Below are 25,925 nucleotides of genomic sequence, written 5' to 3' on the forward strand. Positions count from 1 at the left end.
CTTTTCCAGACTCTTGATTTCTTTCTGAACCTTTGTAAGGACTACAAGGGATGTTTTTCAAACTTTTAGTTAACGACAGATACCAGTAAAACAACAAACAAATTGCAATTTCTCAATCCTCACCAACCAGTGACGGCCCTCGTGCAACCGGGAGGGTGTCCAGGCAAGTGTGGGAGACGGAGTTGAATAGACAAGGGGAGGGAGATGAGAGAGCAGGTGCATGTGCTAGCTTTAGTCTCGCACACACTGCAGACACGTCACAGCACCTCCCTGAGACACACACGCCCTTGTGGGGTTTGACCAACACTTTTATCGAACTGTTTAACACTATAAATTCACAGGTTCTCTCATTTACCTTGTTCTTGCTGATACCCAAACCACAAATACTTATGTGTGCATGCATACATTGGAGAGGACAGAAAGTGTTCTATGTGTGTAAGTGTATGTATATTTATGAAATTTTACATATTTTCTAATATTTTCATATTGAGTTTTATGAGTCAAATGCAGGTGCATTTGCTTACCCTAAAGCAATGACACTTTTTGGAGGACATAACTGCAGTTCCTCCCAGATGAGACATGCCCATGACAATAAAGCGTATGGCGTGCCCACGTGTGAGGAGCAGGAGCGTATGGGCGGATGGTGAGAAGACAGATTTTTTTCCAGAACAGCCTTCTCAACCTCCATCCACAAAACTCCAGGCAGCTAAGGGTTTTCAGGCGGCAGCGCCTCCTCAGAGTCATTGCTCTTAACAAAAGGACTTGTCATCTGGAGAACCGGTTGCCATGTGTTGATTGTTAGGAGTTCAGGACAAACAGGTTTCAGCAATGCACAAAGGCTTTTTTGGCAAACAGAAAACATAAACAGTTTCCTTAGGAGCTGGGTTGACGGGGAGCAGCCTCCCCAGACCTGGACTACCTTCAGCTCACATTCGCTCGTGTTCTCCTTCCACCTACGCGAGACCGCTGGCTGTAGGTTTTACTGGGAACACTGAAAGCCCATTATTAGCTTTCTCTTCCCCAGCTGCTGCTGGAGCCCCGAGAACAGTTACCTGCTTAGCAAGCTCCTGATAAGTCCCGGAGCCCCATCCCGTGAGACTTTGGGGAGAACCCGCCCTCCCTTTCTCACTTTACACGGTGCAAGGTGAGGGTTAGAGATACGGGCTCGGGCTCGGGGCTTATTCTCTCCCATTAGCAGCTTCCAGATGAGATAGGCAAACCTTTAGGACTTAGGAGCAGTTGGTCTCAGGGCTCAGTAGAGAACAGAAGCCACCCTATACCCCTTTATCTATATCCCCTGACCCCAAGCATGGTAAGCATGGGCTATTACAGGACTCAAAATACGGGAATCAGGGCCATCAGCTCAGCCAAGTGCTGCGGCACTGAGATGAAGAAACAGGAGAGAGCATTAGGTCTTGCCTCTGCGGATAGTGGCAGCTAATCCACCGCCAGCTTCTGGAGAGCAGGGGGAGGGCTGCTCAGTTTTCCCTGGCAGTTATTCAACCCATGGCCCCTGGAGAAGGCTGTTCTGGCCTCCCCTTGAGCATATAAACTGGGATGGAGTCACAACCTAAAACTTCGTTAATTTTCTTAATGTCTTAGACAGGAGTTCTTATCCTTTCTGCTCCCTGTAGCAAGAATAGGTACATTATTTGAGACTTTACTATGTTCCAGGCATTTTATATGTATGTAAGCATATCTATCCGTGTCTGTATGTGTGTATAATGTCATTGGAACCTTATGAGAACTGTGACTATTAAGTATCCTATTTCTTTGAGAAAACTGAGTTTCAGATGTTAAGCCACTTGGTGCACGTGGCTAGTTGGTGGCAGAGATGGGCTTGAGCCTTATTCTGCGAAGCCCGAAGGCCTCCTGCTTTCTGCTGTGCTGTGCTGCCCGCCTCCCCATAAAGGTTTATAGAACCGACAGCAGAAGCCATGTCTTTATAAGCCAGATTTTCAGTGAGCTTATTCCAAACTCTTGAATGCTTTTGTTGAAGACTTCTCATCAGTGCATCCTAAAGATGCCTCTTGTGTTCAAAAACACACCCCCCCCAAAGAACCCCTTAATGCTGCCCCCTATGCATCCAGAGCTCCCCAGCGGTAGCCTTTGCAGAATTTGCCTTACCTCTACAACGTTCTCATTCCCACTCACTCCACCGTCTCCCTACCACCTATCTCCTGTCTAGGGTCCAGTTCCTCCAAGTCTGCTTCCCTCAGCTGCCGGCTCATCTTCCAAATCGTCCTTCTGTCCTCTTCCCCAGCAGGGACCCTTGCCTTCCCGCTGTGCTATTAGGAGGAAAGCATTCCATTTAGCCAACTATATTGAACTTCCATTCCCGAGATATTTACGTTTTGAACCAAGTAACCCATCAACCCAAAAGGATGATTCTCTAATCACAGAATTCCCTTTTTTCTCACCTGAATGCCCAAACCTCATTATAAGAATGTTATTTTTTTTTATTTCAGAATATTACGAGGGTACAAACGCTTCGGTTATATAAATTGCCTTTGCACCGCCCAAGTCCAAGCAACAAGTGTGCCCATCCCCCAGACAGCGCACACTGCACCCCTTAGGTGTAAATTTACCCATCTCCTCCTCCCCCTCCCACCTGCTTGATCCCCGATGAATGTTACTTCCATATGTGCACGTAAGTGTTGATCAATTAGTACCAATTTGATGGTGAGTACATGTTTTTCCATTCAAATGATACTTCACTTAGAAGAATACGTTCCAGCTCCATCCAGGTTAATACAAGAGGTATTAGTTCACCATTGTTTTTTATGGCTGAGTAGTACTCCATGGTATACATATACCACATTTTATTAATCCACCCATGTATTGATGGGCACTTGGGTTGTATCCACATCTTTGCAATTGTGAATTGTGCTGCTATAAACATTTGAGTACAGACGTCTTTTTTATAGAAAGTCTTTTTTCCTTTGGGTAAATACCCAGTAGTGGGATTATTGGATCAAATGGTAGTTCTACTTTTAGTTCTTTGAGGTATCTTCATATTACTTTTGATAGAGGTTGTACTAGTTTGCAGTCCCACCAGCCATGTGTCAGTGTTCCTATCTCTCTACATCCATGCCAACATTTGTTGTTTTGGGACTTTTTGATAAAAGCCATTAAAGGATGTTATCAAAGAAGAAAAATGTACCCATTTTTTTCACTAAACTACCAAAAATATTTACAGTTTTCCTTTTTCATTTTTTATCATATACCATTGACCTTTGAACAACACAGGTTTGAACTTCTCAGGTCCACTTTTGCACAGATTTTTTTCAGCCAAATGCAAGTCAAAAATACAGTATTCGAGGAATGCCAAAACCAGGTGTACAGAGGGCTGACTTTTCCTATACGCGGTTCTGCAGGGCCAACTGCAGGACTTCAGTATGGGCAGGTTTTGGTATACCTGGGGAGTCCCTGGAACCAATCCCCCAAATAAACTAAGGCTGTGGTCCACAACCCCCAAATCACAGACCACTACCGGTCTGTGGCCTGTTAGGAACTGGGCCACACAGTGGGAGGTGAGCAGCGGCAGTGAGCGACTGAGCGAAGCTTCACCTGCACACATAAGCTTCGCCTCCTGTCAGATCAGCAGCGGCATTAGATTCTCATAGGAGCACAAACCCTACTGTAAACTGCGCATTCGAGGGCTCTAGGTTGTGCGCTCCGTATGAGAATCTAATGCCTGATGGTCTGAGGTGGAGCTGAGGTGGTGATGCTAGCGCTGGGGAGCAGCTGCAAATACAGATTATCATTAGCAGAGAGGTTTCACTGCACAATAAAGTAATGTGCTTGAATCATCCCGAAACTGGAATGAATTGTCTTCCATGAAACCAGTCGCTGGTGCCAAAAAGGTTGGGGACTGCTATACTAAGGAACAGTTGTTCCTATATGACTTTTATGTTTTTGCAATTATAGTATAGATTCAATACTGAATTCTTTTTTTTTCACATACTCTCTGCCATCAGATATCACTTGTTTGTCTGAAAGGCTACCGAGGTTACAGCCACAAATTTATTGTCCCATAATGTCTTCTCAGGAACCCAGGATTTTGAGGGTGCCCCTTCACTAACTAGTAAACATGAAGGGAGAAGGTCTTTCTCTTTGACACCCTCTTTTAAGGTGCCTTTGTGATTTTTATCTAACCCTTACACAAAAACCAGATATCAAATTTGAAATTTTGTGATCATTATCCTCTGTTACATATGAATAATTTTTAGGATTTTGAAAAGAGATCAGAAAGAGACATTTACTTAACACGATGTACCTGCGTCCTGGTGGGCATTTTACAGTGAGTTATCTCACTTAAATCATCGAACAACCTGTGGGGGAGGCACTGTTACCCTCCTTTACAGTTGAGGAAATCAAGGCTCAGAAGGATGAAGCTCCGTGTTCCATGAGCAAGTGACAGGACAAGATCGAAGATGATCTGACTCCAAATCTCCTTTCAATCTATCACCTGATGTTCTTCCTTTTAGAAAAATCTTCACTAAATGAGGGCTAGTCTAAGTGCTGTTTCCAAGGCATGCCAGAGAAAAGGTAGCGAAGAAAAGGAAATAGGGAAGGTTTTGTGGTCAGTGACACCCCCATATGTTACAGGCACCCAGAGATATGAAACAAATGTAAATTTATTCAAATATTATGAGAGAGGCAGTTGTAGGGATACATGTTAACAGGAGACCTATTACTCATAATTGATTTTACTAATATTTTAGCATCTGACCTGTTTCTCTTAATTGAATTGAAATGACTTATGCAACACATTTGTTTTACTGACTTTGGAAAGATATAATCACCTTCACCTACACTTTTATTTTTAAAATAGAGTTTTTCAAAAAATAATTTCTTAGCAGTGGCCTTAAAGCTAAGTAAAATACAGTTAAAGTTTTCCTCCCTAAGAAATGCCTAGAAGATTGCTGTTATTTTATTTTAAGGGAAAAAAAATTTTTTAAAGGGCATTTTGTACAATGATCAGTGAGGTCACCCTGAACGAAAATAAAATATGTCCATTAAACCCTTCCCAAGAATCACAGATTGAGTCACTCGGGAGAGTACTAGAGGACTGCTCTGCCCTTTTTAACTTAGTCGAAATTAGTAATTCCAAAGCCCTTAAAATATAAACTAATTTCATGTTTGCAGAAAATACTTTACCACTGGGAACAGAGTAAAACAGAGAGAGAGCAAGAACAAGAAAGAGAGAGAGAAAGAGAGAGAGAGAGAGAGAGGAGATTCTTACAGATACTGAGGTGTCTGAGATCTCAGCTTTCTCAGGACAGCTGACTTGTTCTGGCAAACTGCAGAGAATACCAGTCTGCTGGGTTTGCTAATGCCTGGCCCAGCAATACACCAAGAATGACAATTCAGGAACATACCAGGGGATTGTTCACTAAAGGAGGTAAAAATTATGACTCTAACCTCAGGCTTCAACTGGGCGTACATCCACCAGTTTCTGCCTGGGGTTAGTTGAGGCTTGGAGAAACATGCCAAAATTAGGGGAGGTTCATTTTTGTTTTTCAAGTTGGCACGTCTTGTCTTGGAAAAGAAACAGAATGGGTACACCAGCTTTAATGGATTATAAGATGATTGGGCATTGAGTGAGAGCGGGGGGGTGGGGGGGAAGGCAAGCAAAAAGAAAAAATTATTTTTGAGAACTTGCAAGAAATTTGTCTTGCTGGCCAATAGTGGCCCTAGGTTGACATCTGTTGTATGTTAGTCTCGAATGTGTCTGTTTCTTAATAAATGACCTCAGAACTTCAGTGATAGCATCCAAGGGAAAATCAGAAAATGAGCTTGAGGAAACATTTTTTCTGGGTTCCTTCTCCCTGTGCCCAACAGGAAAGAGCCGATAGAAGCCCTGCCTAGTCTAACTTGAGGCCACCCATTGGCTGGTAGGACTAGGATGAAACATCAGCACCTTTAATGTGGGGTTGAAAAACGGAATGCCAGGAAGTTAAAAGGACTTAGGGGAAAATGTCCTTTGGCCTTCCGCTGCGTGACAGGATTCTGAAGTGGCAGCTAGTGAGCAGAGTAGACTCAGTTAGTCCAGTCAGAGGAAAAAAGCAGCAAAACCAGAGGACCAACATCAGTAATATCTTTGAGTACAGTGATGAAAGAGTGAGGATGGCTCTGCCAGAAAGGCGGGTCTCTTCATCAGGTTTCCCAAAGCAGCTTGTGTCTCTGGCCAGCTCTCAGAGAAACCAGCCCTGCCCAGTGCCTGACATTTATTGAGCACCTACTAGGTGCTAAGAGTTCTCTTCTCTAGACCCTTCATGCAAAGAAGGCTCCATCCTTTTTTATTTTTATTTATTTTTATTTTTTTTTTGCCAAAGTTAAGACTGTTTCAGGTGGAGACAGATGGCGATTTTGTTTTCTACCAGCAGAATGGAATTATGAAAAAAATGCATTTCTATGCATTTCTGACATGGTCAGAAATCCAGTAGTATACAAACACAGAAGACTTTGAGGAAGGTTAAAGCTATGGTGAATTGGATCCCGTTTTTCTTCCACTCGTGTCCTATTCTGGCACTGATGCAGTGCTGGAAACATGGTAGAATATGGCGTGAACAACCAAAAGTTAAAGACAGATGAAATCACAACAAGGCTCTAGTTACTGCTGCTGTAGAAATTCCCTTGGAGACCTTTTGAGGTCTGAAAGATTGAACCCATTCAAGAGTAAAGAATTTTCTATTCCCCACTGTCTAAGTAATAATACCCAGCCTGGCAGAGTGAAGATAATCGAGTGGGAAGAAAAATTTTAATTTACCTCCAAATGCAAATTCCCTTTGACTTGTCCCTACTTCAGAATACCTCCTTCCTCCCTTTTGTCTGAAATTAGGTTAAAGGTCACCATAGGAAAGCCCACTGGCCCATAAACTTTAGGTAACCTGACTGCTTAGCTGTATCTACTACAAACTTTCGATTATCTTCTGATTTTTTGACCTTACATAAACCGAAACACTGTCAATCCCGAGGAGTTACCGATAATTATCTGCATGAAAACAGAATAGTTTTTTAAAAGTCTCTATATTTCATCTCCACAATGCAATTTAGCCACATGGTACTTGAATGAAATTCAAAGTTCTTATTCGGATGCTTGCCCTGGATTGGACACAGTCCTAAAGAGAGCCTATCTGATCCTTTGGTGCTTTCTCTCTCTCTCTCTCTCTCTCTCTGATCTGGGTGCTATTGCTCAATTGTGCTGTTTCTGTCATTGCCTACTTAGTAACAGCAATGGGAAATGAGCCTTACAAGTGATAACCCATCATATTTTGTTTTATTCTGCCGCACATAAAAAACTACCAGTCATTTATTTCATCTCACTTATTGTCGATCAGTCCCTCATTTTTTACCTCCTTACCGTGATTTTCTTTGTGCCGTGCTGCCCAGCCACAGCCCGCTTCCTGCTGAATTAAACTGCAACCCAGACAAAAACCAAAGAGCACATCGCTCCCAAAGTTCACTCGGAAGGTCACCCCTGGTGAGATGGACATTGCAGATGTGCTAGAAAGATTAGAGGCTGCTTTGATGAAGCCTGCATCTGTTCTTTGCTGCTGGTCCTCAGAGTGGAAGATGGGATGGATTGCCATGGCCTTGCCTTATTTAAGATTTTTGATGAGCACCTCCCATCAAAATTCCCCACAGACCCTGAGCCGTGTGTGTGCGTGTGTGTGTGTGTGTGTGTGTGTGTTTTACATGGCACTTTAGAATAATTGAGATGTTCAAAAGGACATTGCCAAGTGAGCTCTTTGCAGAGCTCACATTCCATTAGGTTGCCCTTCCTTAAGGTCTCTTGGTGGCCCCTCTGTTCCATTTGATGGCAATTTCTGTTCATTCCAGATTGTATTAAATCTCTTTAGCAGCTTCAAACAGCTCTCTCGAGCTGCAATTTTAGCATTTGGGTGCTGATCACATCAGTCCCTGGACTTTTGTTATTTTTCACCCCTTTGATGGTTTTCCTCCCTGCCTGTGTTTTCATTGGCTCCCGCTTTCATCTCCACTGTCTGTTCTGTAAGGGTGTTATCTATTCATTCGAGAGAGTCCGGCCATTCAGCCCTCTGAAGAAGAGGCCATCCCCTCACTTCTCTGTCCTGGCTGTCCCAGTGGGTAGTCCACGATTTGTGCCTTTCATCAGACAACTGTGGAGACCCCTCTTTGGGCAACCACTTTGGTGATAGGAGAAGGATTCGTGGATCATGATTTCATTTTTATCAGCCTCTTCTGTGTCTTCCTGTTTGGGGTTGGGAGGCAGCGGTTTCTGTTATGGCAGGTATTTTTATAAATGGCTTCGTCTCTGATCATTGCGAATGATGAAAGGTAGGCCACCTCATTTCCATCTTATGGACTTTCCACAGATATATATTTATTGTCTCCTCCTAGAGTGTGACCAAATGATCAGAACGCTGAGCAGGAATGCCCTTGAAGATTTAATTCCTAGGCCTATCAGTATCTCTACCCGAGACTCTATATGAGTCATTTAACCCTCTGACTACCACATTTTGTTTCCCTGTAAAATCTCTACCATAAATGTTGCACACTACTTTGCCTAATTAAATATTTCATGTTTTATTTCAAAACCCCTAGTGCCAAATAATATAATTTTTTAAACAATATGATAACCTACTATGGTTCTTCTCTAAGCTAACTCAGTATATCATATCAAGCAAAAGATGTTAAGAGCGAAGGTCCGTGGAGTAGAGTTTCCAAATGAACATCCCTTAAATGTGGAAGAAGGTTAGTTTTAGATTTGATCCTGGGAACCCTTCTTTCTGCTATTGGTAAATACCTGTGACACAGCCTGCCTTGACCTCCTCCCATCCAAATGGATAAAATATTAAAAGATCCAAGAAAGGTTTAAATAAATTAATCGAAAACAGAGCCACAAAAAAGAAGAGCTGTAACTTCAAAATACATTCTCAACTTCTGAGATTAATGTCATGATGAACACAGAGGCCCTTCACAAGCACCCGTGTTTCTGTGTCACACGGAAGGGACTAGAGACTGTAAAATGACCATGATATGACCAGGCTTATTGCTTTACATCCTATGAGCTGGTTTTCTGGAGATTATTATGAGGCCCGATTAATTGAAACTTATTTGGTGATTTATCGGTGGCATGTTATTAAAGAGCCATGTAAATTATCTCTGGTGGCAGGAATGAATAGATAATATAAAAATGTATGAACAGAAAAGGACATATAATTAGTGACAAAAAAAATCTTCTGAAGAAATAATAAGACAGCTTCATGTTTCACTTTCAAAAAGCCTCCTATGGAAAACTTCCTTTATATTAATACGTGCCAACCAGAGCTCCTCAGAATATAAATTCTTAAAGAACAAGAAATCAGTTTTCAATACCTAGCATGTAGCACAATGTGGTGAGCACTAGAACGGGAGTCAGAAATCCAGGTCCCTGCTCTGCCATCCCGCAGCGGTGTGACCCGCCAAGCCAGAAGCCTGTCTGAGCTTCATTTACCCGGCCGTCAGTGAGGATGATGATCCCTGCCTGCGGCCTTTAAACTGCATGCTCGTTAACAACATCGACATAATGGTAATAATAATAAAATTTAATAGCAGTTTAGAGGTGGCCATGGTGATTTTAATACAAAAAAAAAAAATTATTCTGGAGCCTGGACAACATGTGGAGTAATAGAAACAGAAACCCAAAAGCATCTGAGCTCTTGGTCCAAGACAGTCTCAGTAGCCACGTCCCATTTCTCCGTCTAGGTGGGACGCAAGAAAATTTATCTGAGGACCTTCGTTCGGCTTCTGCCCTTGTAAAGTCTGTACAGTGTGGATCTAGCCTGGCAGGTGGAGAGGCGGCAGTTGCCATGCCTCTGACAAATTAACTAGTTTGCACGGATGTTTTGCGGCTGCCCTGGAAACAGGCTAGCAGTTTTGAAAAAGAAGTATTGCGGCCATGAAGAAGGTATCGGTATCGTGTGCGTGCACGGATAAAGCGTTCTTTTAAAGACCTGTCACTTCACCTGCACTGAGTGAAAACAATGCCAAGTTGTGCCTATGGTTTTCTTTTTTCCATCAAAGTTACTTTAACTGCTAACCCTCCCTTCTCCAGAATCCACCAGTAGGTTAAATATCACTATATATTTAATAAATAGCATTTGCAATAAATACCTTAACATGATGATGTATATTTAAACCTTAGCACTCATAATTCAAGCAAACATATACAAAAACATTCTAGCTTTAAATAGGGAGGAAGGGTTTGTGCTTGAACAGTTTTTATTTTACTGATATTTGGCTAATATTAGAATTGAATGAAATACCTGTGTATACAACAGACATCTTACTATGGAAAGCTTTTCATTTCCCCAACAGGCTTCAGAACATAGCTTACTGAAACTAGAATACCCAAGTTCCTGATCATATGGTCGTAAGGAATTAGGGTTATTATTTTAGATATGTATACCAAGGCCGTATTCACAGGCATTGTCAGAAAATGAGATATCCCATATAAATTAATTTTCTGGGGTATATTTCTGTAAGTGCCTAAACCACTTTATTTGACAAGGGGGGGGCTTTCAAAATATATTATGTAAGTTGCATGGGTTAATCCATTGTTAGTGATTCAAAGTCATTATAAACATTAATTATTATGGCGTGTACAGTATGCTGTAATACAGGATGTCCTCAGAGACTCTGCAGGTGTGGTAGGTTGTTTGCCTCTATGCTAAATGGCCCCATGCTGCCATATTTTTTGAGTTCTTATGTCTAACTTTTTATCTTTTTAAAAAGTCTCTTCCTTCAGTATTCATTACTTCTTCTTGCTCTTATGAGCAGAACTCTCTACTCCTTTCTGCTGTGCTTTTTTAAATATCTTCTGCATACCGGCAATCCAGATAATCATGGTTGCCAGAATTATATCTTACATAAGACAAAATAGTCTCTGAATGAATACCAGAGGAATGATTTTTTTAAGTGCATATACAAAGTTTGGTTTTTGGAATTTTAGTGGTATCTTTGTCCATCTTTGTTTCTTTTTCTTATTCTTTCTTTCTTTTTTTTTTGTTTTTTTTTTTTTTGGTTTTTGATTTTCTTCCATGTTCTATGTCATATGACTTTCAAGCAAGAGATCTCTAATTATGAAAAATGTGATGGCAGTTATTTATATTTCTCTGATAGCAGCTTTAGTTTAGTGTTACTTTAGATAACCACTTGCCTTACTGGAAACTGCACACCTTCTACGAGTCTTAATGACAATCTTTGGTGCATATTCAAGAATGGGACTTTTTCCTTTTAACTTCCTTTTTCAAACATCTCACACTGTGCCCCACCCAAAATCTGCTCCCAGAAAATATCTGATGATTAACTGAGATTTAAAAATAATTATCGCACACAAGCTACATACAAAGGAAACTTTCTAAGAACTATATTTGTCTTTCGTGTTCTGGAGAATGCTTCTGTGCTTTTCACACCTTAGTCTAAAAAAAAAAATCAAGAAAGACCAAGTTGAGCAAAAATGATAAAGATAATTTGTGAAGGAGCTGAAAATAGAACTCTTCGTAGATATGAATTCCAAGTACATTGCAGCTTTTCTATGGGATTATTTTGTTGATGAAAGCATTTGTAGCTCATAATGAGGAACCGTTTAATTCATTCATTCGTTCCAACAATAGCATTTATTGAATGCTTGCTGGGCCCCACGGGGGATGCACAGGCGTATCAGACACAGTCTCAGGAAACAGACATTTTGGCCAGAATTCTAAGGTTGCTGTGAGTCAGGGCCCAGCTGCCATATGTTAGAAGCATTTCCCTAGTTAAAGCCGAAAGCTTTCAAGTCAAGCTTAACTTGTTTTTTCAAACTAGGCTTGATTCAATTAGAACGATCCCAAATATTTCATGTTCTGGGAAGAAATCTGGAGAAGTGGTGTCAGAATGTTTTCCTGTTCACTGACAAGTCATTCAGTAGCCCTGTCCAAGATCATTTAATAGAGCCCGGGAATAATCGGAAGTGATGTGCCGCTGCGGAAAGTACTTGGAGGATGCCTGTCAGCAAATGATGTTTTAAACCCTACGTTTGATGTAGGCTTGTCGTTAGGTTCCTTATGACAATTTATATGTTTAAAAAATGTCATCTCCAGGAAATTTCGTATAAATGCAAGTTAGAAAACAATGAAAATGTCCTATAAAATAATCATTATTGATTCTGTTGCTTTACTTATCCACTCTGCTTTGTAATCAAATACACAAACTTAACATCTCTCCTTGCCTGCCATTAGCTTGCTTCATCAGTGATCCATCGTGTTTTGCATCTACTAAAGACCGATAATCTTAAATAGTGTCACTTAATCATATTTGATCATCATCATTTTGTAAGAAAATCATTTGAATACATTTTGAGTGAAGTAACTATCGCATTGTTTATGCATGTTCTTTTCCACTGTATTTTAGCATTTAGATTATGTTGTTAGCCTTAGTTACACACAGGAAGATTGAGATAATTTTATAGAAATTATTGGTCTTTATTGCCTCGAAATCTTGAGGGATGCAACAGATTTTTGTAAGAACATTTCAGGCAGAATCATAATATGCTCCTTAATTAAATGTCTTTGTTTTTTTAAGGAATCTTTGGAAGAGAAAAAAAATCTCATTTCCACAGAGTGCAAACTCTAACTACATTATTAAAGAATCACTTTTAAACATTTAGGAAATATTTTTGAAACAGATTGGATAAATTATCAGTTCTTATGATGACATATGCATAGTATGTAGTACATACAACCTTTGATCCTGAAGGCTGCCGTCCCCAACTCCGAGCCACAGACCAGTACGGATCTGTGGCCTGTTAGCAACCAGGCAACACAGCAGGAGGTGAGTGGCAGGCAGGCAAGGGAAGCTTCATCTGTATTTACTGCAGTTCCCTATCACTCACATCACCTCTTAAGCTCCGCCCCCTGTCAGATCAGCGGCAGCATTAGATTCTCATAGGCGCACAAACTCTACCGTATAAACTATATATTCGAGGGATCTAGGTTGCGTGCTCCTTATGAGAATCTAATGCCTGCTGATCTGAGGTGGAGCTGAGGTGGTGCTGCTAGCACTAGGGAGTGGCTGCAAATACAGATTATCATAAGCAGAGAGGTTTGACTACACAATAAATGTAATACACTTGAATCATCCAACCCCCCCCACAACCCCTCCCCATCCATGGAAAAATTGCCTTCCATGAAACTGATCCCTGGTGCCAAAAAGGTTAGGGATCACTGCTGAAGGGTATGGCTAGCTTGATGGAATAGCAAAACATCTATTTCTTTTTCTTTTTTTTTTTTTTGAGATAGAATCTTACTCTTTCACCGTGTGTAGACTGCAGTGGTGTCATCGTAGCTCACTGCAATCTCAAACTCCTGGCTTAAGGGATCCTCCTGCCTCAGCCTCCCAAGTACCTGGGACTACAGGCATAAGTCAGGGTGCCTGGCTAACTTTTTTCTATTTTCAGTAGAGCAAGGTCTCAGTCTTGCTCAGGCTGTTCTGAACTCCTGACTTCAAGCAATGCTCCCATCTCAGCTTCCCAAAGTGCTAGGATTACAGGTGTGAGCCACCATGCTCGGCTGCAAAACATCTATTTCTAAAGTGAAAAAGTATCTTAGTTATCTGGGTGCTCTGAGTACATACCACCAAACACTTGGATGGAGAGTTGGTGCTATCTGGATGTCTAAATAAACTTTCTATTCATACTGTTCATCAGTATATTTGATATTATTCATATAGTTATAAATGACTAGTTGTGGGTTTTAAACCATTCCAATCTAATGATCATTAGATATCAACAGTGTGCCAGATACTAATGGTTTTCATGTTTATTGTTTGACTTTTAAGGTCTTAGAAACATCTTCAAAGATAGATATTATTTCTCCAGTTTTACAGGTGAGAAAACTGAAGCTCAAAGGATACAAATAACTTGTCACCAATCACACAGTCACTGTTAGAACTAGGATGGGAAACCAGATTTTCCAACTCCAATTCCAGTCAGTACTCTTTCTACCATATATGCTACTTTCAAAATAGTGTTCATTTATTCAACAGCTATTTACCCAGTGTCTAGGTATGCCAAGCCTTAGAGATATAAGAGATATAAAGGCGACTAAGACAGATGTTTCCTGACTCTAAAGTGTAGAGTTCAGTGAAGAAGATAGAAAAGATAACAAATGTTTACAAAACACAGGGTGAAGAACCAGGCTGACAGAAAGGGAGGAACGGATGCCAATAGGAGCCCAGAGCTTGTCTGATGGTGGCTGGGGGTTTGGCTAAGACCTCCTGAAGGCAGTGACATTGAAACTGAGACCATAGGATGGCAAAAATAGACAGAGATAGTCCATTCTCGTTAGTGCCGGATTTTGTATTTATGAATTTGCATACTCACTAAAATTATCTGTAACCCCAAAACCAGTAGTAGCTGTGTGGTCATTTGCAGACAAGCACAGACACAGGGTCCCCATACACATTCCCTGCTGAGGTCCATCAAGGTGATGTTCTACCTTCGTGTTTCAGCACTCATACTGTAAACAAGTGGTTTTTTTGAGGTCTAATGCCACATTTTTCTACTTTTTGTGCTTTTCGTTAGTGATCTCGCTGCCTAGTGTTCTTAAGCGCAAGAAGGTTGTGATTGTGCCTTATGGAGAAAATACGGTGTGTTAGATAAGCTTACTTTAGCCATGAGTCATGCTGCTGTTGGCTGCCAGTTCGATGTTAATGAATCAACAATATATATTAAATAAGATATCTTTAAACAGAAACCCACATATAACAAGTTTGTGTATTGATTAACAAAAACGTTATGAGCACGGAATCACAGAAACCTATTTCCTCTAGAAGCAATGATTTCATATTCTCTAATTCGGTGTTTTTGGTGACTTTATAGAACTTAACTACTGCCAATAACCAGAATCAACAATAGATTGATAAATATCTGACAACACCCAGTGCTGGTGAGGATATGGAGCAACTGGGACTCTCATACATTGCTGATAGGAATGCAAAAATGGCACAGCTACTCTGAAAACTGTTTGGCATTTCTTAGAATTCAATTTATACGTTCATCCCATATGATCTAACAATCACATTCCTAGGCATTTATCCATATAAAATAAAAACGTATGTTCACACAACAACCTGTACCATGAATGTTTATGGCAGCATTAATTTTGATTGCCAAAAAGTGGAAACCTCCTGACTGTCCTTCAGTTGGGGAATAAACAAACTGTGGAATGGAATATTATTCAACAATAAAAGGGAACACATTATTGATAGATGAAAACAGGAGTTGAATTTCAAATGCTTCATGCTAAGTAGAAGAAACCAGTCAAAAGGTTCCATAATATACTATTCCATTGAAGTAATATTTTTCAAAGGCAAAACTATAAGGATAGAAAACAGATCTCTGGTCGAGAGATAAGTTGTCTACAAAGAAAGAGGCACAGAAGAATATTGTGGAAGAGGGGATAGAACTGTTCTGTGTCTAGACTGCGTTGTTAGTTATAAAAGTAAATGCCTTAGCCTGTATATTTAAAAGGGTGAGATTTAGTGTATGTAAATTATATTTTAGTAAAAAGATAAGAAACCCTGATATTTGAAGGATGAATTAAAGCACAGTTCTTCTAGTGTGCCACAGTAACATCAGAAAATACCATAAAACCAGAAAGCACCCTATGTGTTTTACTGTAGTTCTAGTTGATAAGATACTGTTAGTATAAAATAAACACTATATAGTAATTTATGCTGTACTGCAAATCGAACAGTGATTGCTCTGAACCCATAAAACATGTTTTCTTTTCTCCTATTTTGTTATGCCTAAATCTAATATGGTGACAGGAAACAGTTTCTTACTGGTTTTTTGACAAGTGCTGAAGTCTGCAAACCATACTATAATTCTCATATATGCATTATTCATAAGTGGACAAAACTTTTTGTTTTTTAATGACCCTTGTTAAATGGCAGTTGACCTTGGGATAATATAGAAAACAAGACAACAGAGCAAATATGATAATATCACTTATCTTGCTTATACATAATTATTTAATGGTAGGCAACTGTCAGAAATGGATAGTGAAGCTGCTTATATCCTTGGAAGAGGGAGACCTACCACATAACCTCTTTGAGTATCTTCCAACTCTGATATTTCCCTCTTTTATTCTTCCTTGTTTATGATGGCTATGCCATATGACCTTTGTTATATTTCAAGACAGAAAGATATTATAAATCAAATCACCATTACCTTCTGGTTTATGAAAGTCAGTTTCATTGTGTAACATGTACCTAATCTTTGGAATAATGGACAAGGTGGGTTTTCTGAGACTAGCACAACTAATTTAATAATGCAAATCAGTAGTTTCTCAATAATGTATACCATAGCTTACACAAACAAGTCACTCTTTCTCACTTGTATTATGACATTTTGGAAATTACTTTATCTATATTTTACTTAAGATGTGCTTTCAAAATATCTCAAGGCCATGTATGTACTATGTTCTTTTATAAATAACAAGATCATGCATCACTATAGTTACTTAATAAACATAGACAACAATTTATTCCAAGTGCATTGAAAATTAAATGGCTCTGCTTAAGATTTTTATGCTATCAAAGCCATTTGTTGGGTGATTAAAGTAGGTGAACAAATTGCTATATTATATAACATATGTTGGAAAAACTGTTTAGGAAAAGAGCAGCAGTGATACAATTTGGAAGAGTGAAAACAATAAATATCTTTGTCTTGTGCTTTTTGTGGAGAATAGCATGAACTATGAATTTGTTATTTTCTCCATTTTTAATAGATTTTTCTTTTGTTTGGAATCCTTTAGAAATGCCAGCATTGGCTTTTGTATTTTTAAGTTCCTTTGAAATCTTATCTAACATTCCATTACTAATATTTAGGGTTGTTTAATGACTCCAAAACACAAAAAAAACTCTCAAGACTTTTTAATGTGTAGCAAGTGTTTCTTAAATGTACAAATGGCAACATTGTTTTCCAACAGGATAATTACAACCGTGTACAGTATGTTTCTTCATTAGTAGTAATTAAATAATTTACTAAATTGTGCAATAATTCATAATGACACATGCTAACCCTGCTCAATTACAGGAGCTAAGTGATAAAAGAATTTCTCGCACACATGCCTAGATGTTATTAGAGTAGTAATTTTTGATTTCTGGAGAAGTCAGCTTGCCATTTTCAAAATACTGAGTAGTGCTGAACTCAAGGAAAAAGTAATAGAATTTTTGAGAATCATAGTTAGGAGTGTGCACCAGAATCAGTTTACTTAGATTTTTCTTATGGTTCCACGAGTTATTAGCCTTGTGCTCTTGGACAAGTCACTTAATTTCTCTGTGCCCCAGTTTTCTCATCTGTAAAATGAGGATAATAAAAGTACAGAATGTTTTTGGTTGAATGAAATGATAAAAAGAGCATAAAACAAATGCCTACCATGGAGGAAGTCCCAAGGAATGGTTAACCTATATGAGACGTAATAGGAGCAACAGCAACAGTATTATGTAATTAGTGGAATGCCATTTTGATTTAAGAAAATGATTTGCGGGGACATAAGGTTTAACTGGATACTAAAAATCTAACGTTAATTTTGGAGCTTCTGAATGGAATGCCTAATTTATCTATCCTCATCTTACACAATGTAGAAATAGTTTTTAATTCAAGAAAAGTGTGATTATTTTTTAAATGCAAATCTAATGTTTTTAGAAGATTTTAACATTTTTATTAAAACAAAAAAATACCCATGTCTGTTCTTGTTTTAGTGCTCACAACACACTTCCACAGTGCAGGACTGGACATAAATAATAGATGTACTTCCGAGAGCAGAGAATAGACTTCTGATCAGACGCTGTCAGCCCAGATGAATCCCGTCCTATGAGCTAGAGCTTAAATGTGAGCATCAAAACCGCTATTGACATGTGGCACAACTGTCTGAAATGTCAATAGTTATCAAATGAGTATTTCATAATGCAGAATAATTGATTACTTTGCTTGACTGAACAGGAACATATTTTCTCTGCGAAAGCAAAATAATGCCAGCATTTGCTCCTGGAACGCTCCTCGCTGCGAGATTTGGATTTCCCAAAGAAGCCCACATTACTCTGCGGTCCTTGATCATGCATGACAAAAATAGGGAAAACCATCTGTAACCGCTTATCTTTTCTCCATTATTTGAAAATATATTTTTAAGATAGTTCTTTAAAAGAAATAAAATATGGCCTATATACGAAGCATCTATATTAATAGAACTGTCTCAGATAATTTTCAGAACTGAAATGGATGAGATACAAAATCAAATAACATTCAATTTATCTTGTTCATCCTAAAATGCACTGCTTAGCTTTTCACTCTGATGAAATAACATCCATTTCCAGTTTTATTCTTCCTCGGTGTGCTGTGATGTGGAACTTTTTTGCTCTATGTGTTTTATTAAGTGTAATTTAACTTTATGACTATCAAACCAACTATTAATCCTTACAATAAGACTATGAAATAGGCAAGCTGCGAAGAGATTTATTTTCTGAAGCACAATTCTCTTCTCATGCCCTCAGTTATTTTTTAAAAATCATTCTCTGAATATGTAGAGTTTGCAGAGCTCTGTTCTAGTCACTTTGAGGAAAGGCAGTAGCAATAGCCACCACCTACATTTTGGGCTTTTCCTGTTTCTTGCCTGTATGTATTTTATGCTACTGTAAACCCTTACTACTAGTTGTTCCTTAAATGAGAAATGCATTTTCTGTCTGTACTTTAACCTGTCTTCTGCCCTTCCTCCAAGAGGCAATTCATTCCTATTTCTATCCACTAAGATGTTATTTGGCCCTCAAGGTCTAGCTCTAATGGTATCCCCTGCTTGAAGTCCTTCTCATGAAGTTTAAGATTAACCCTGCACACAGTAACCTCTCTTATGCTTGACTTACGTAGCACTTTATTTCTAGACCACTTAGAGTATGTGCCACACATTCTGCCTTACTTTATACGCATTGCATTTAGTTTCTACTAGTTTGCAAGCTCCTTGAAGGACAGACTGACATCTTGATCTTTTTTCTTTTCCTCTCTCTGTCCTAGTACAATGTAATATATACAGAAGATATTTAGTCATTGCTCAATGGATAGCAGCTTGCTCTCTTATAGGAAATAAGTCATAAAAAGCCTGCTGGACCACGAAGCCTCTTAGGCCAATGAGCAATTTAGTTATTATTCATTTTTATATGCCCAATACTTAGCAGATGCTTAATAAAAACAGTTGACTCTTGAACAACATGGGAGTCAAGGGTGCTGACTCCCTTGCAGCCAGAAATCTGTGTATAACTTTAGACTACCCAAAACGTAATGACTAATAGCCTACTGTTGACTGGAAGCCTCACCAATAATATAAACAGTAGATTCATACATATTTTGTGTGTCATATGTATTATATACTGTATTCTTAGCATAAAGTAAGCTAGAGAAAAAATCAAGAAAATCATAAGGAAGAGAAAATGTATTTATTCATTTAGTGGGACTGGATCATCATAAAGGTTTTCATCTTCATTATCTTCACATTGAGTAAGCTGAGGAAGAGGAAGAAGAGGAGGGTTTGGTCTTGCTGTCTCAGGGGTGGCAGAGGTGTAAGAAAATCCTTGTATAAGTGGACCCACACATTTCAAACCCATGTTCTTCAAGAGTCAACTGTACTTGTGTTATACACACACACACTCACAGTTTCAAAATTGTAGACAGCTTAGCAAAAGTGCATGCCAATAGGCATTTCAACAAGTCTTTATTAAGGATCATTATTTTATGTCAGGCACAGGCTCTGTGTGTATAACAATATAGGGGGTGACAGGGGTGGTGATGGGAGTTCCACTTGTAAGCCCTACTAAGACATAATTACTTTGTCTTTCTTGATAGCGTTTAATGCAATCCTTCTATTGGTCCTACAAGGCTCCACTATCGTTATTTCACATATGGTGCAACAAAGGTTGCTCAAGCTGACACAGCTAGTGAGTGGGATGAAAGGTTGGTTTTGAGCCCAAGTTTGTCTAATGCCAAAGCTCATTCTACCATTCCAAGGAGTTCGAGGAAACAAAGAAGCTTCGTGGAGGGGTAAGTATACACGGCACCACAGAGAGAAAGGGATGAAAGTGTGCCTGAAAAGTGGATGGGAAAGGATCCTGAAAGTAGTCATGGGATGTTCAAATGGTAGGGTTGAGGTCTGTTCCTACCCCCTCATTCTGCAGGTACAGGACCTAATGTCCTGAGAGGTGAAATGACTTACGCAAAGAACATAGAAAGCTAGTGACAAGTGTGAAACAAGCTCAGGATTCCAGGTTCTGAGTTCACTTATATTTCCTGTATTCTCTTAATTAAAAAGAAAAAGTTTCCTGAATGGCCTGTTCCCACTGCCAGCTCTAGGAATGGGGTGAGGACAGCACATGGGGACACAAAGGGACGGAAGGCCTTCTTGGCTCTGGTTTGCATCTCTTCCTTTACTGCCTTGGCAGGTGTGTATATGGTGAGGTACCTGCTACCTACCTATTCTGTGGAAGTTGCTCTACTCTGTCTGTCTGTGAACTTTACCCTTTTCCTCATCGTGATAGTTACAAAACATAAGCCAGTTCTCTGAATTTCCTAATAGGTGTATGAAATATCTGGTTCCAGAAATCACAGAATCCCTGCACCATTGTCTCCATCCAGTCAAATCTTTCACCTCCGACATCCCATTACACTAATAGACACACTAACGACCTGCAGCCATTTATCAACTCTGAGTGGCAAAGTGCTGTGCAAACATCTTTTCAATGGGCAACCGCACACACTGTGCTCCTTTAGGAAGGTTCCAACTGACTCAGGAACTGACTTCTATAGAGTTTTCAGAGCAAAGGTCAGCTGATTCGTGAGCTTTTCAAGATAGGGCTACCGTCTTATTAGATTCTCCAACACAGTGCCAGGCACATAATATATGCTAAGTGTGGTTGATTATGAGAAGTACATGTGAGTGTGAGTGTGTAAAATTGAAGATATCTCTTGCAACCAAAATACAGTTTATTTCACCATATTTCATGGACCATGCATAAGCATACATACATGCATGTTTAAATCTACATCTATATTTGCTTCAAAATCATGAATAAGATAGATAAGCCATATTAATCTGTTCATCCTCTCCCCCCGCCCCCCCCTTTTTTTTTTTCTGATTCAGAGTCTCGCTTTGTTGCCCGGGCTAGAGTGCTGTGGCATCAGCCTAGCTCATAGTAACCTCAAACTCCTGGGCTCAAGCGATCCTACTGCCTCAGCCTCCCGAGTAGATGGGACTACAGGCATGTGCCACCATGCCTGGTTAATTTTTTCTATATATATTTTTAGTTGTCCATATAGTTTCTTTCTATTTTTAGTAGAGACGGGGTCTCGCTCTTGCTCAGGCTGGTCTTGAACTCCTGACCTCGAGCGATCCACCGCCTCGGCCTCCCAGAGTGCTAGGATTACAGGCATGAGCCACCACACCCGGCCATCCTCTCCCCCTTAACACTCATAAATAGCGGGGCTCCTCCTCTCACTGTTGGTTTCTGGGTCTCAGTAGTATTAATATTACTCCATTCATAAATGTTCTTTGATGAGATACTGACTCTTCCTGGAGTCAAAATTAAGCAAGGCTGTGATCTATGGTAGGTAAGTTTGTGCCTTCTCCATAGCTTCCCAGGCAGTCTTGCTTAGAACTTTCTGGGTCTGACCCTATTTGGTTTATAGGAAACTTGGTCCCCTGGCTCTGTGTCAATCAGAATGGCCCAACTCTTAAAGGTCACTGCTTGGTGGTGGCTAAGGATTCAGCTGAATCAAGCTGCCTAGGACCGCATTAACCTTTCGCTGATCCTTTTCTTTTTCAGCTAGAAAGAAATTAATTGAATTAGCAAATTGCCACACACTGGAGAGAGACACGGGGCCTGGGTGGACAGAACCAAAATGCTCTCTCTCACATGCATCAGCAAACTTTCAAATCACCTTTGTCCCAGGAGCCACTTAAAGACGGGACAAGTTTGTCAATCCGCTGGTCTGCCATTCTCCCCAATAGCATTATATGTGTGATTTGGGGTGGCATACCATGAGATCAGACCTTGTAAAAAAACAAAATACATGCTCATAAAGTCAAGTATTATTTCTTCATTTAACCTCTAATGTAGGAAGATTGGCACCAATTTACTGATTATACTCATCTAGACTCCTACAAAAATGCACCAGGCTTTTCTCATAGGCATTTTGGAACAACCTGGCATCAGAAATGTCTCTCCACTTCCTTGCTAAGTGACAGATTCAATGGGAAACCCAGCACAGAGGGACAACATGTGGGGCTGTGACTATCTCTAGGGGACTCTGAGATGAATTACATTGTGTTTATAAGTATGCTGTGTGCCTTCTTTTTCTGAGATTAGCCAACAGAAACCTTTGAGTTGAGAATTAATACATACTGGGCTCTCATCCATGGTAAAGAATTCCCATTCTGTTTAATTATCTTTGTGTAAGCAAAATTATTTTTGGTTTTTTTTCAGAACACTTGGTAAAATGAAAAAGATGGAAAGAAAATATTGCCTAGCACTGTGTTTTCCCCATAGTAGGTACTCCGTAAGCATTTGTTTAATAAAATCCAAATAATTATTCCTACATATCTCTTGTATTTTAATATTTTATTATATTTCTGCATTATCATATTTTAATATAATAATAGTAAGAATTTGTACTGAAATGTATCATTGATGTCTCCAAGTTTGTATTAATGAAGAGAGATATGGACTCTTTCATTCCTGACTTGATTTGTTTGCTTGGGGACTTATAATTCTGTAGAAAATTTGTACTTCAAGTGTTTTTTTTTTTTTTTTAAACAGCCTCTCATTTTTTACTTTGAAAGTTTCGTGAGAGCATTATGTTAATATAAAGAACAGTAATATGCCCTGGGTTAAAAGCTGAAGATGTTTAATAAAGGCATGTATTACAAATAGCATCTAGCCACATTGGAAGATGAGGACTTCAGATCTGGAATTTTGTTGCTCATTAGTTGTAGGATGTGAATGAAATATACTTTTAAAGCACAAGGTCAGTATTACATTAACCTGGAAATGTCTTTGTTGAATAAATGTGTAAATATTTCAAATAAGTATTATTAGATTATATTTCTATTGGGGACATTATAGGATGAATGATTCTACTGCTTGTCATAGTAGGAGCACATGTCACCTTACGTGTCGTTCCCAATGACCAGTTTCATTTGAAATGAAATAAATACTGATTACTAATGATGTAAGACTATTTACCATGGAGTCAGATGTCTAAAAAGCAGGCTAGAGCTAATGGATTTGGTTATTTTCAAAACATTATTTTCTAAAGCAGGATGCTGTTTTAAAGTAACATTGTGAATTCTCAGAGTTGTGTACGTGGGTTCATTTGTATTGACTATGGAAGAACAAACCTATGAGCATGCAGTTTCTGATGGTTTTCCATCCTTTAATGGTACAAGAAAAAGAAAATTGTGCCTGGTACTTAACTACAGAATAGCTTGGCAGTACCCTTCTTTCTCACAGTGGTGAGCACAAGGGAAATCAAGACCCAAATTTGAATGATGGTGTCAGTGCATGACAGGCATTGCCTCACTGGGAGATGTAGTTGCATCATGGGTACGTGGTGTGATTTCATTTCATAATTGTAAACATTTCAGTGGGTATGTTTGATTCATTTGTAACTCTTGTCCACTTCTCTGTGGCTGGACAGCTGAGTTAACATGGGTAGGTCTTGCCTTCACACTTTTATAATTTCTTTTCTTTGTAGTTTTATTTGGGAAAAAAAATTATAAAGGAAAAAATTGTATTAGAATGAATGTATCTGAAATCAAACTTTTATAAAGCCACAGCTTGACTGAAGGACAATGAACTTTCTTGACCTTCTAAGTCAGAGCACTGTGTAAATGTTTGGAAGACTTAATTTTGCCTTGAAAGGGGGCTGGGGAGTGGGGAGTGTATGAATTCTTGTTTTCTACAGTGCTGATTGGTCTGCTTGTGTTTTAAATTATAGCCCAACTCAGGGGCAAGGGCAACTCAATTATATGGAAAAATAAATGCTAGAATTCTCCTTGCTTAATCGTCATGAATGCAACAACTAATAGCCATCTAATATTTTAAGTTGTACATGAAAACACAGACCAACAGAAACGAAAGCAGAATGAAATTTTGTGAAGGAACAGCAGTAGGTATGCAAACTTGGCTTTTGAGAATTTTTTTCTGTTATGCTCAATACTATAGATATACTTGCCAAAGTTTTAAATAATGCAGAATCTGAGCGTGTAGCATCTGAAATTCATCGCAAGGAGATTCATCTTTGAAATGACAAAGTCATGATTTACGGTTCCATAAGGTCAGTAAAAAGGATTAAGTTTCCAAGTTTGGAGGGAATTAAGTCTTGGTTGCAAGTTAAAATTCACAAAGTTGACCTTTAGAGATTTTTTTTTTCCTGTCCAAAATACCAGAGTCTCATTTTTAGGGTATGAAAACTACAGCCTTTTCCACTTGTAGATGTGTTCTCTAGAGAGAAGGCTGGATATTAAAGAGCCTGGGAATTTAGTGGCCCAAATTAGCCAGCAACTGGAGTTCATTTAAGTGATTCACGTACAGTTGTGTGCTCTCCTTCCAGGTATCGGCGGCCCTGGACGCTGGGAGGGGGGCGAGGGATGTAAACCGGGTCCCTGGATGTTGGTATGATGAGGGTTACCAAGGGTTGAGTGGGCGGAGTTCCCCCTGCCCAGGCGGAGTCTCTCTGGAAAGACTTTGGAGGCGCTTTCTCCGGTCCCCCGACGGTCCCAGTGGCTTCCTTCCTCATGGCCTGGAGGGGTGTGTGTCTTCCGAATAGAGCAGGGGCTCTCTGGGAAATGAGGGTGGCTGTTACCCCTCCCCGCCCACGAGACCAAGCCCCTCTTTTCCGCCGACAAGCTGGAGCATCTCTCACTCCCGGGGACCGCGGGGAGGGAGCGGGAGAGTGGCGTCGGGTTGTGCGCCTCTGGCCTCGCGGAGTCGAGGAAGAAAGTGGTCAGATGCGCGTTGTGCGAGGCGCTGCGTGCAGAAAGCGCTCTGGCGGCCACAGGTGATGCGAGAGGCTGGGAGCAGGCCCGGGGCGCGGGCGCGGGCCGGGGGCGCGGGTGGGCCCGCCGAGCCGCCGCTGCTCACCTGCCCGCGGGGGCGGGGCGGGGCGCGGCGCTGGGGCGCGCCTGCCTCCCGCCTCCCGCCTCCCGCCTCCCGCCCGGGGAGGAAGCGGAGGGGCGCGGTGTAAACAGAGCGGCGGCCGTGATGTCAGCCGGTCACATGGAGCCTCTTATGGCTCGGGATGGCTCTCGGCGGGCGGGCAGCTGCGGCAGCTGCTGCTGTGGCTCGGGCGGCGGCGGCGCGGCGGCGGCAGAGGGGGCTCCGGGGTCGGACCATCCGCTCTCCCTGCGCTCTCCGCACCGCGGCTTAAATGATGTATTTTGTGATCGCAGCGATGAAAGGTGAGCCCGGGCGCCCCGCCGGGGCCGGGTGGGCTGGCTGCTCGGGGGGGCGGGGAGGAGGGCGCGCAGGGGGAGGGGTGGGCGCGCCTGCCCGAGCGCACGTACTGCTCGGGGCTCGGTGCGAGGGCCCCGCCAGGGCCTTCTGGGCCACCGCGGCGGCGCCACCTGAGCCCGGCCGAGGGATCGGCCTGTCTCCTATTAGAGGCAAAGGCGCACGGGCTGGATCCCCCTCTTCCGCCCCTTCCGGCTTCTGTCAGTCGCCTGGGTCCTCCTGGCACCCGGCTGGGCTCCCAAAAGAAAGTTTGCCGGGAGTCGCTGCGCTTCGGGAATGGAGGGGGAGGATCTGGGGAGCTCGGAGGAAACCGGGGCCGTCCGCGGCCGGTCCCTGGGGCCCGCACCCGGGACAGCTCCGGC

At 40.9% G+C, this 25,925-nt stretch overlaps 1 protein-coding gene across 2 annotated transcripts in view; it reads left to right on the forward strand.

Moving 5' to 3' along the window:
• The window catches only part of RORA (RAR related orphan receptor A), a 690,447-nt gene that overhangs the window by 568,299 nt on the left and 96,223 nt on the right, over positions 1 to 25,925 (forward strand). Inside the window, exon 1 of one of the 2 annotated variants that reach the window (XM_069483279.1) lies at positions 25,372 to 25,511. The exons of the other annotated variant lie outside the window; for it this stretch is intronic. Within the exon in view, the coding sequence (XP_069339380.1) occupies positions 25,481 to 25,511 (31 nt within the window). The 5' untranslated portion in view covers positions 25,372 to 25,480. Of the gene's footprint in view, positions 1 to 25,371; positions 25,512 to 25,925 lie in introns of those variants that run through there. 2 annotated transcript variants of the gene reach the window in all.

This window comes from Eulemur rufifrons, chromosome 2, assembly GCF_041146395.1.
Source record: "Eulemur rufifrons isolate Redbay chromosome 2, OSU_ERuf_1, whole genome shotgun sequence".
NCBI lineage: Eukaryota > Metazoa > Chordata > Mammalia > Primates > Lemuridae > Eulemur > Eulemur rufifrons.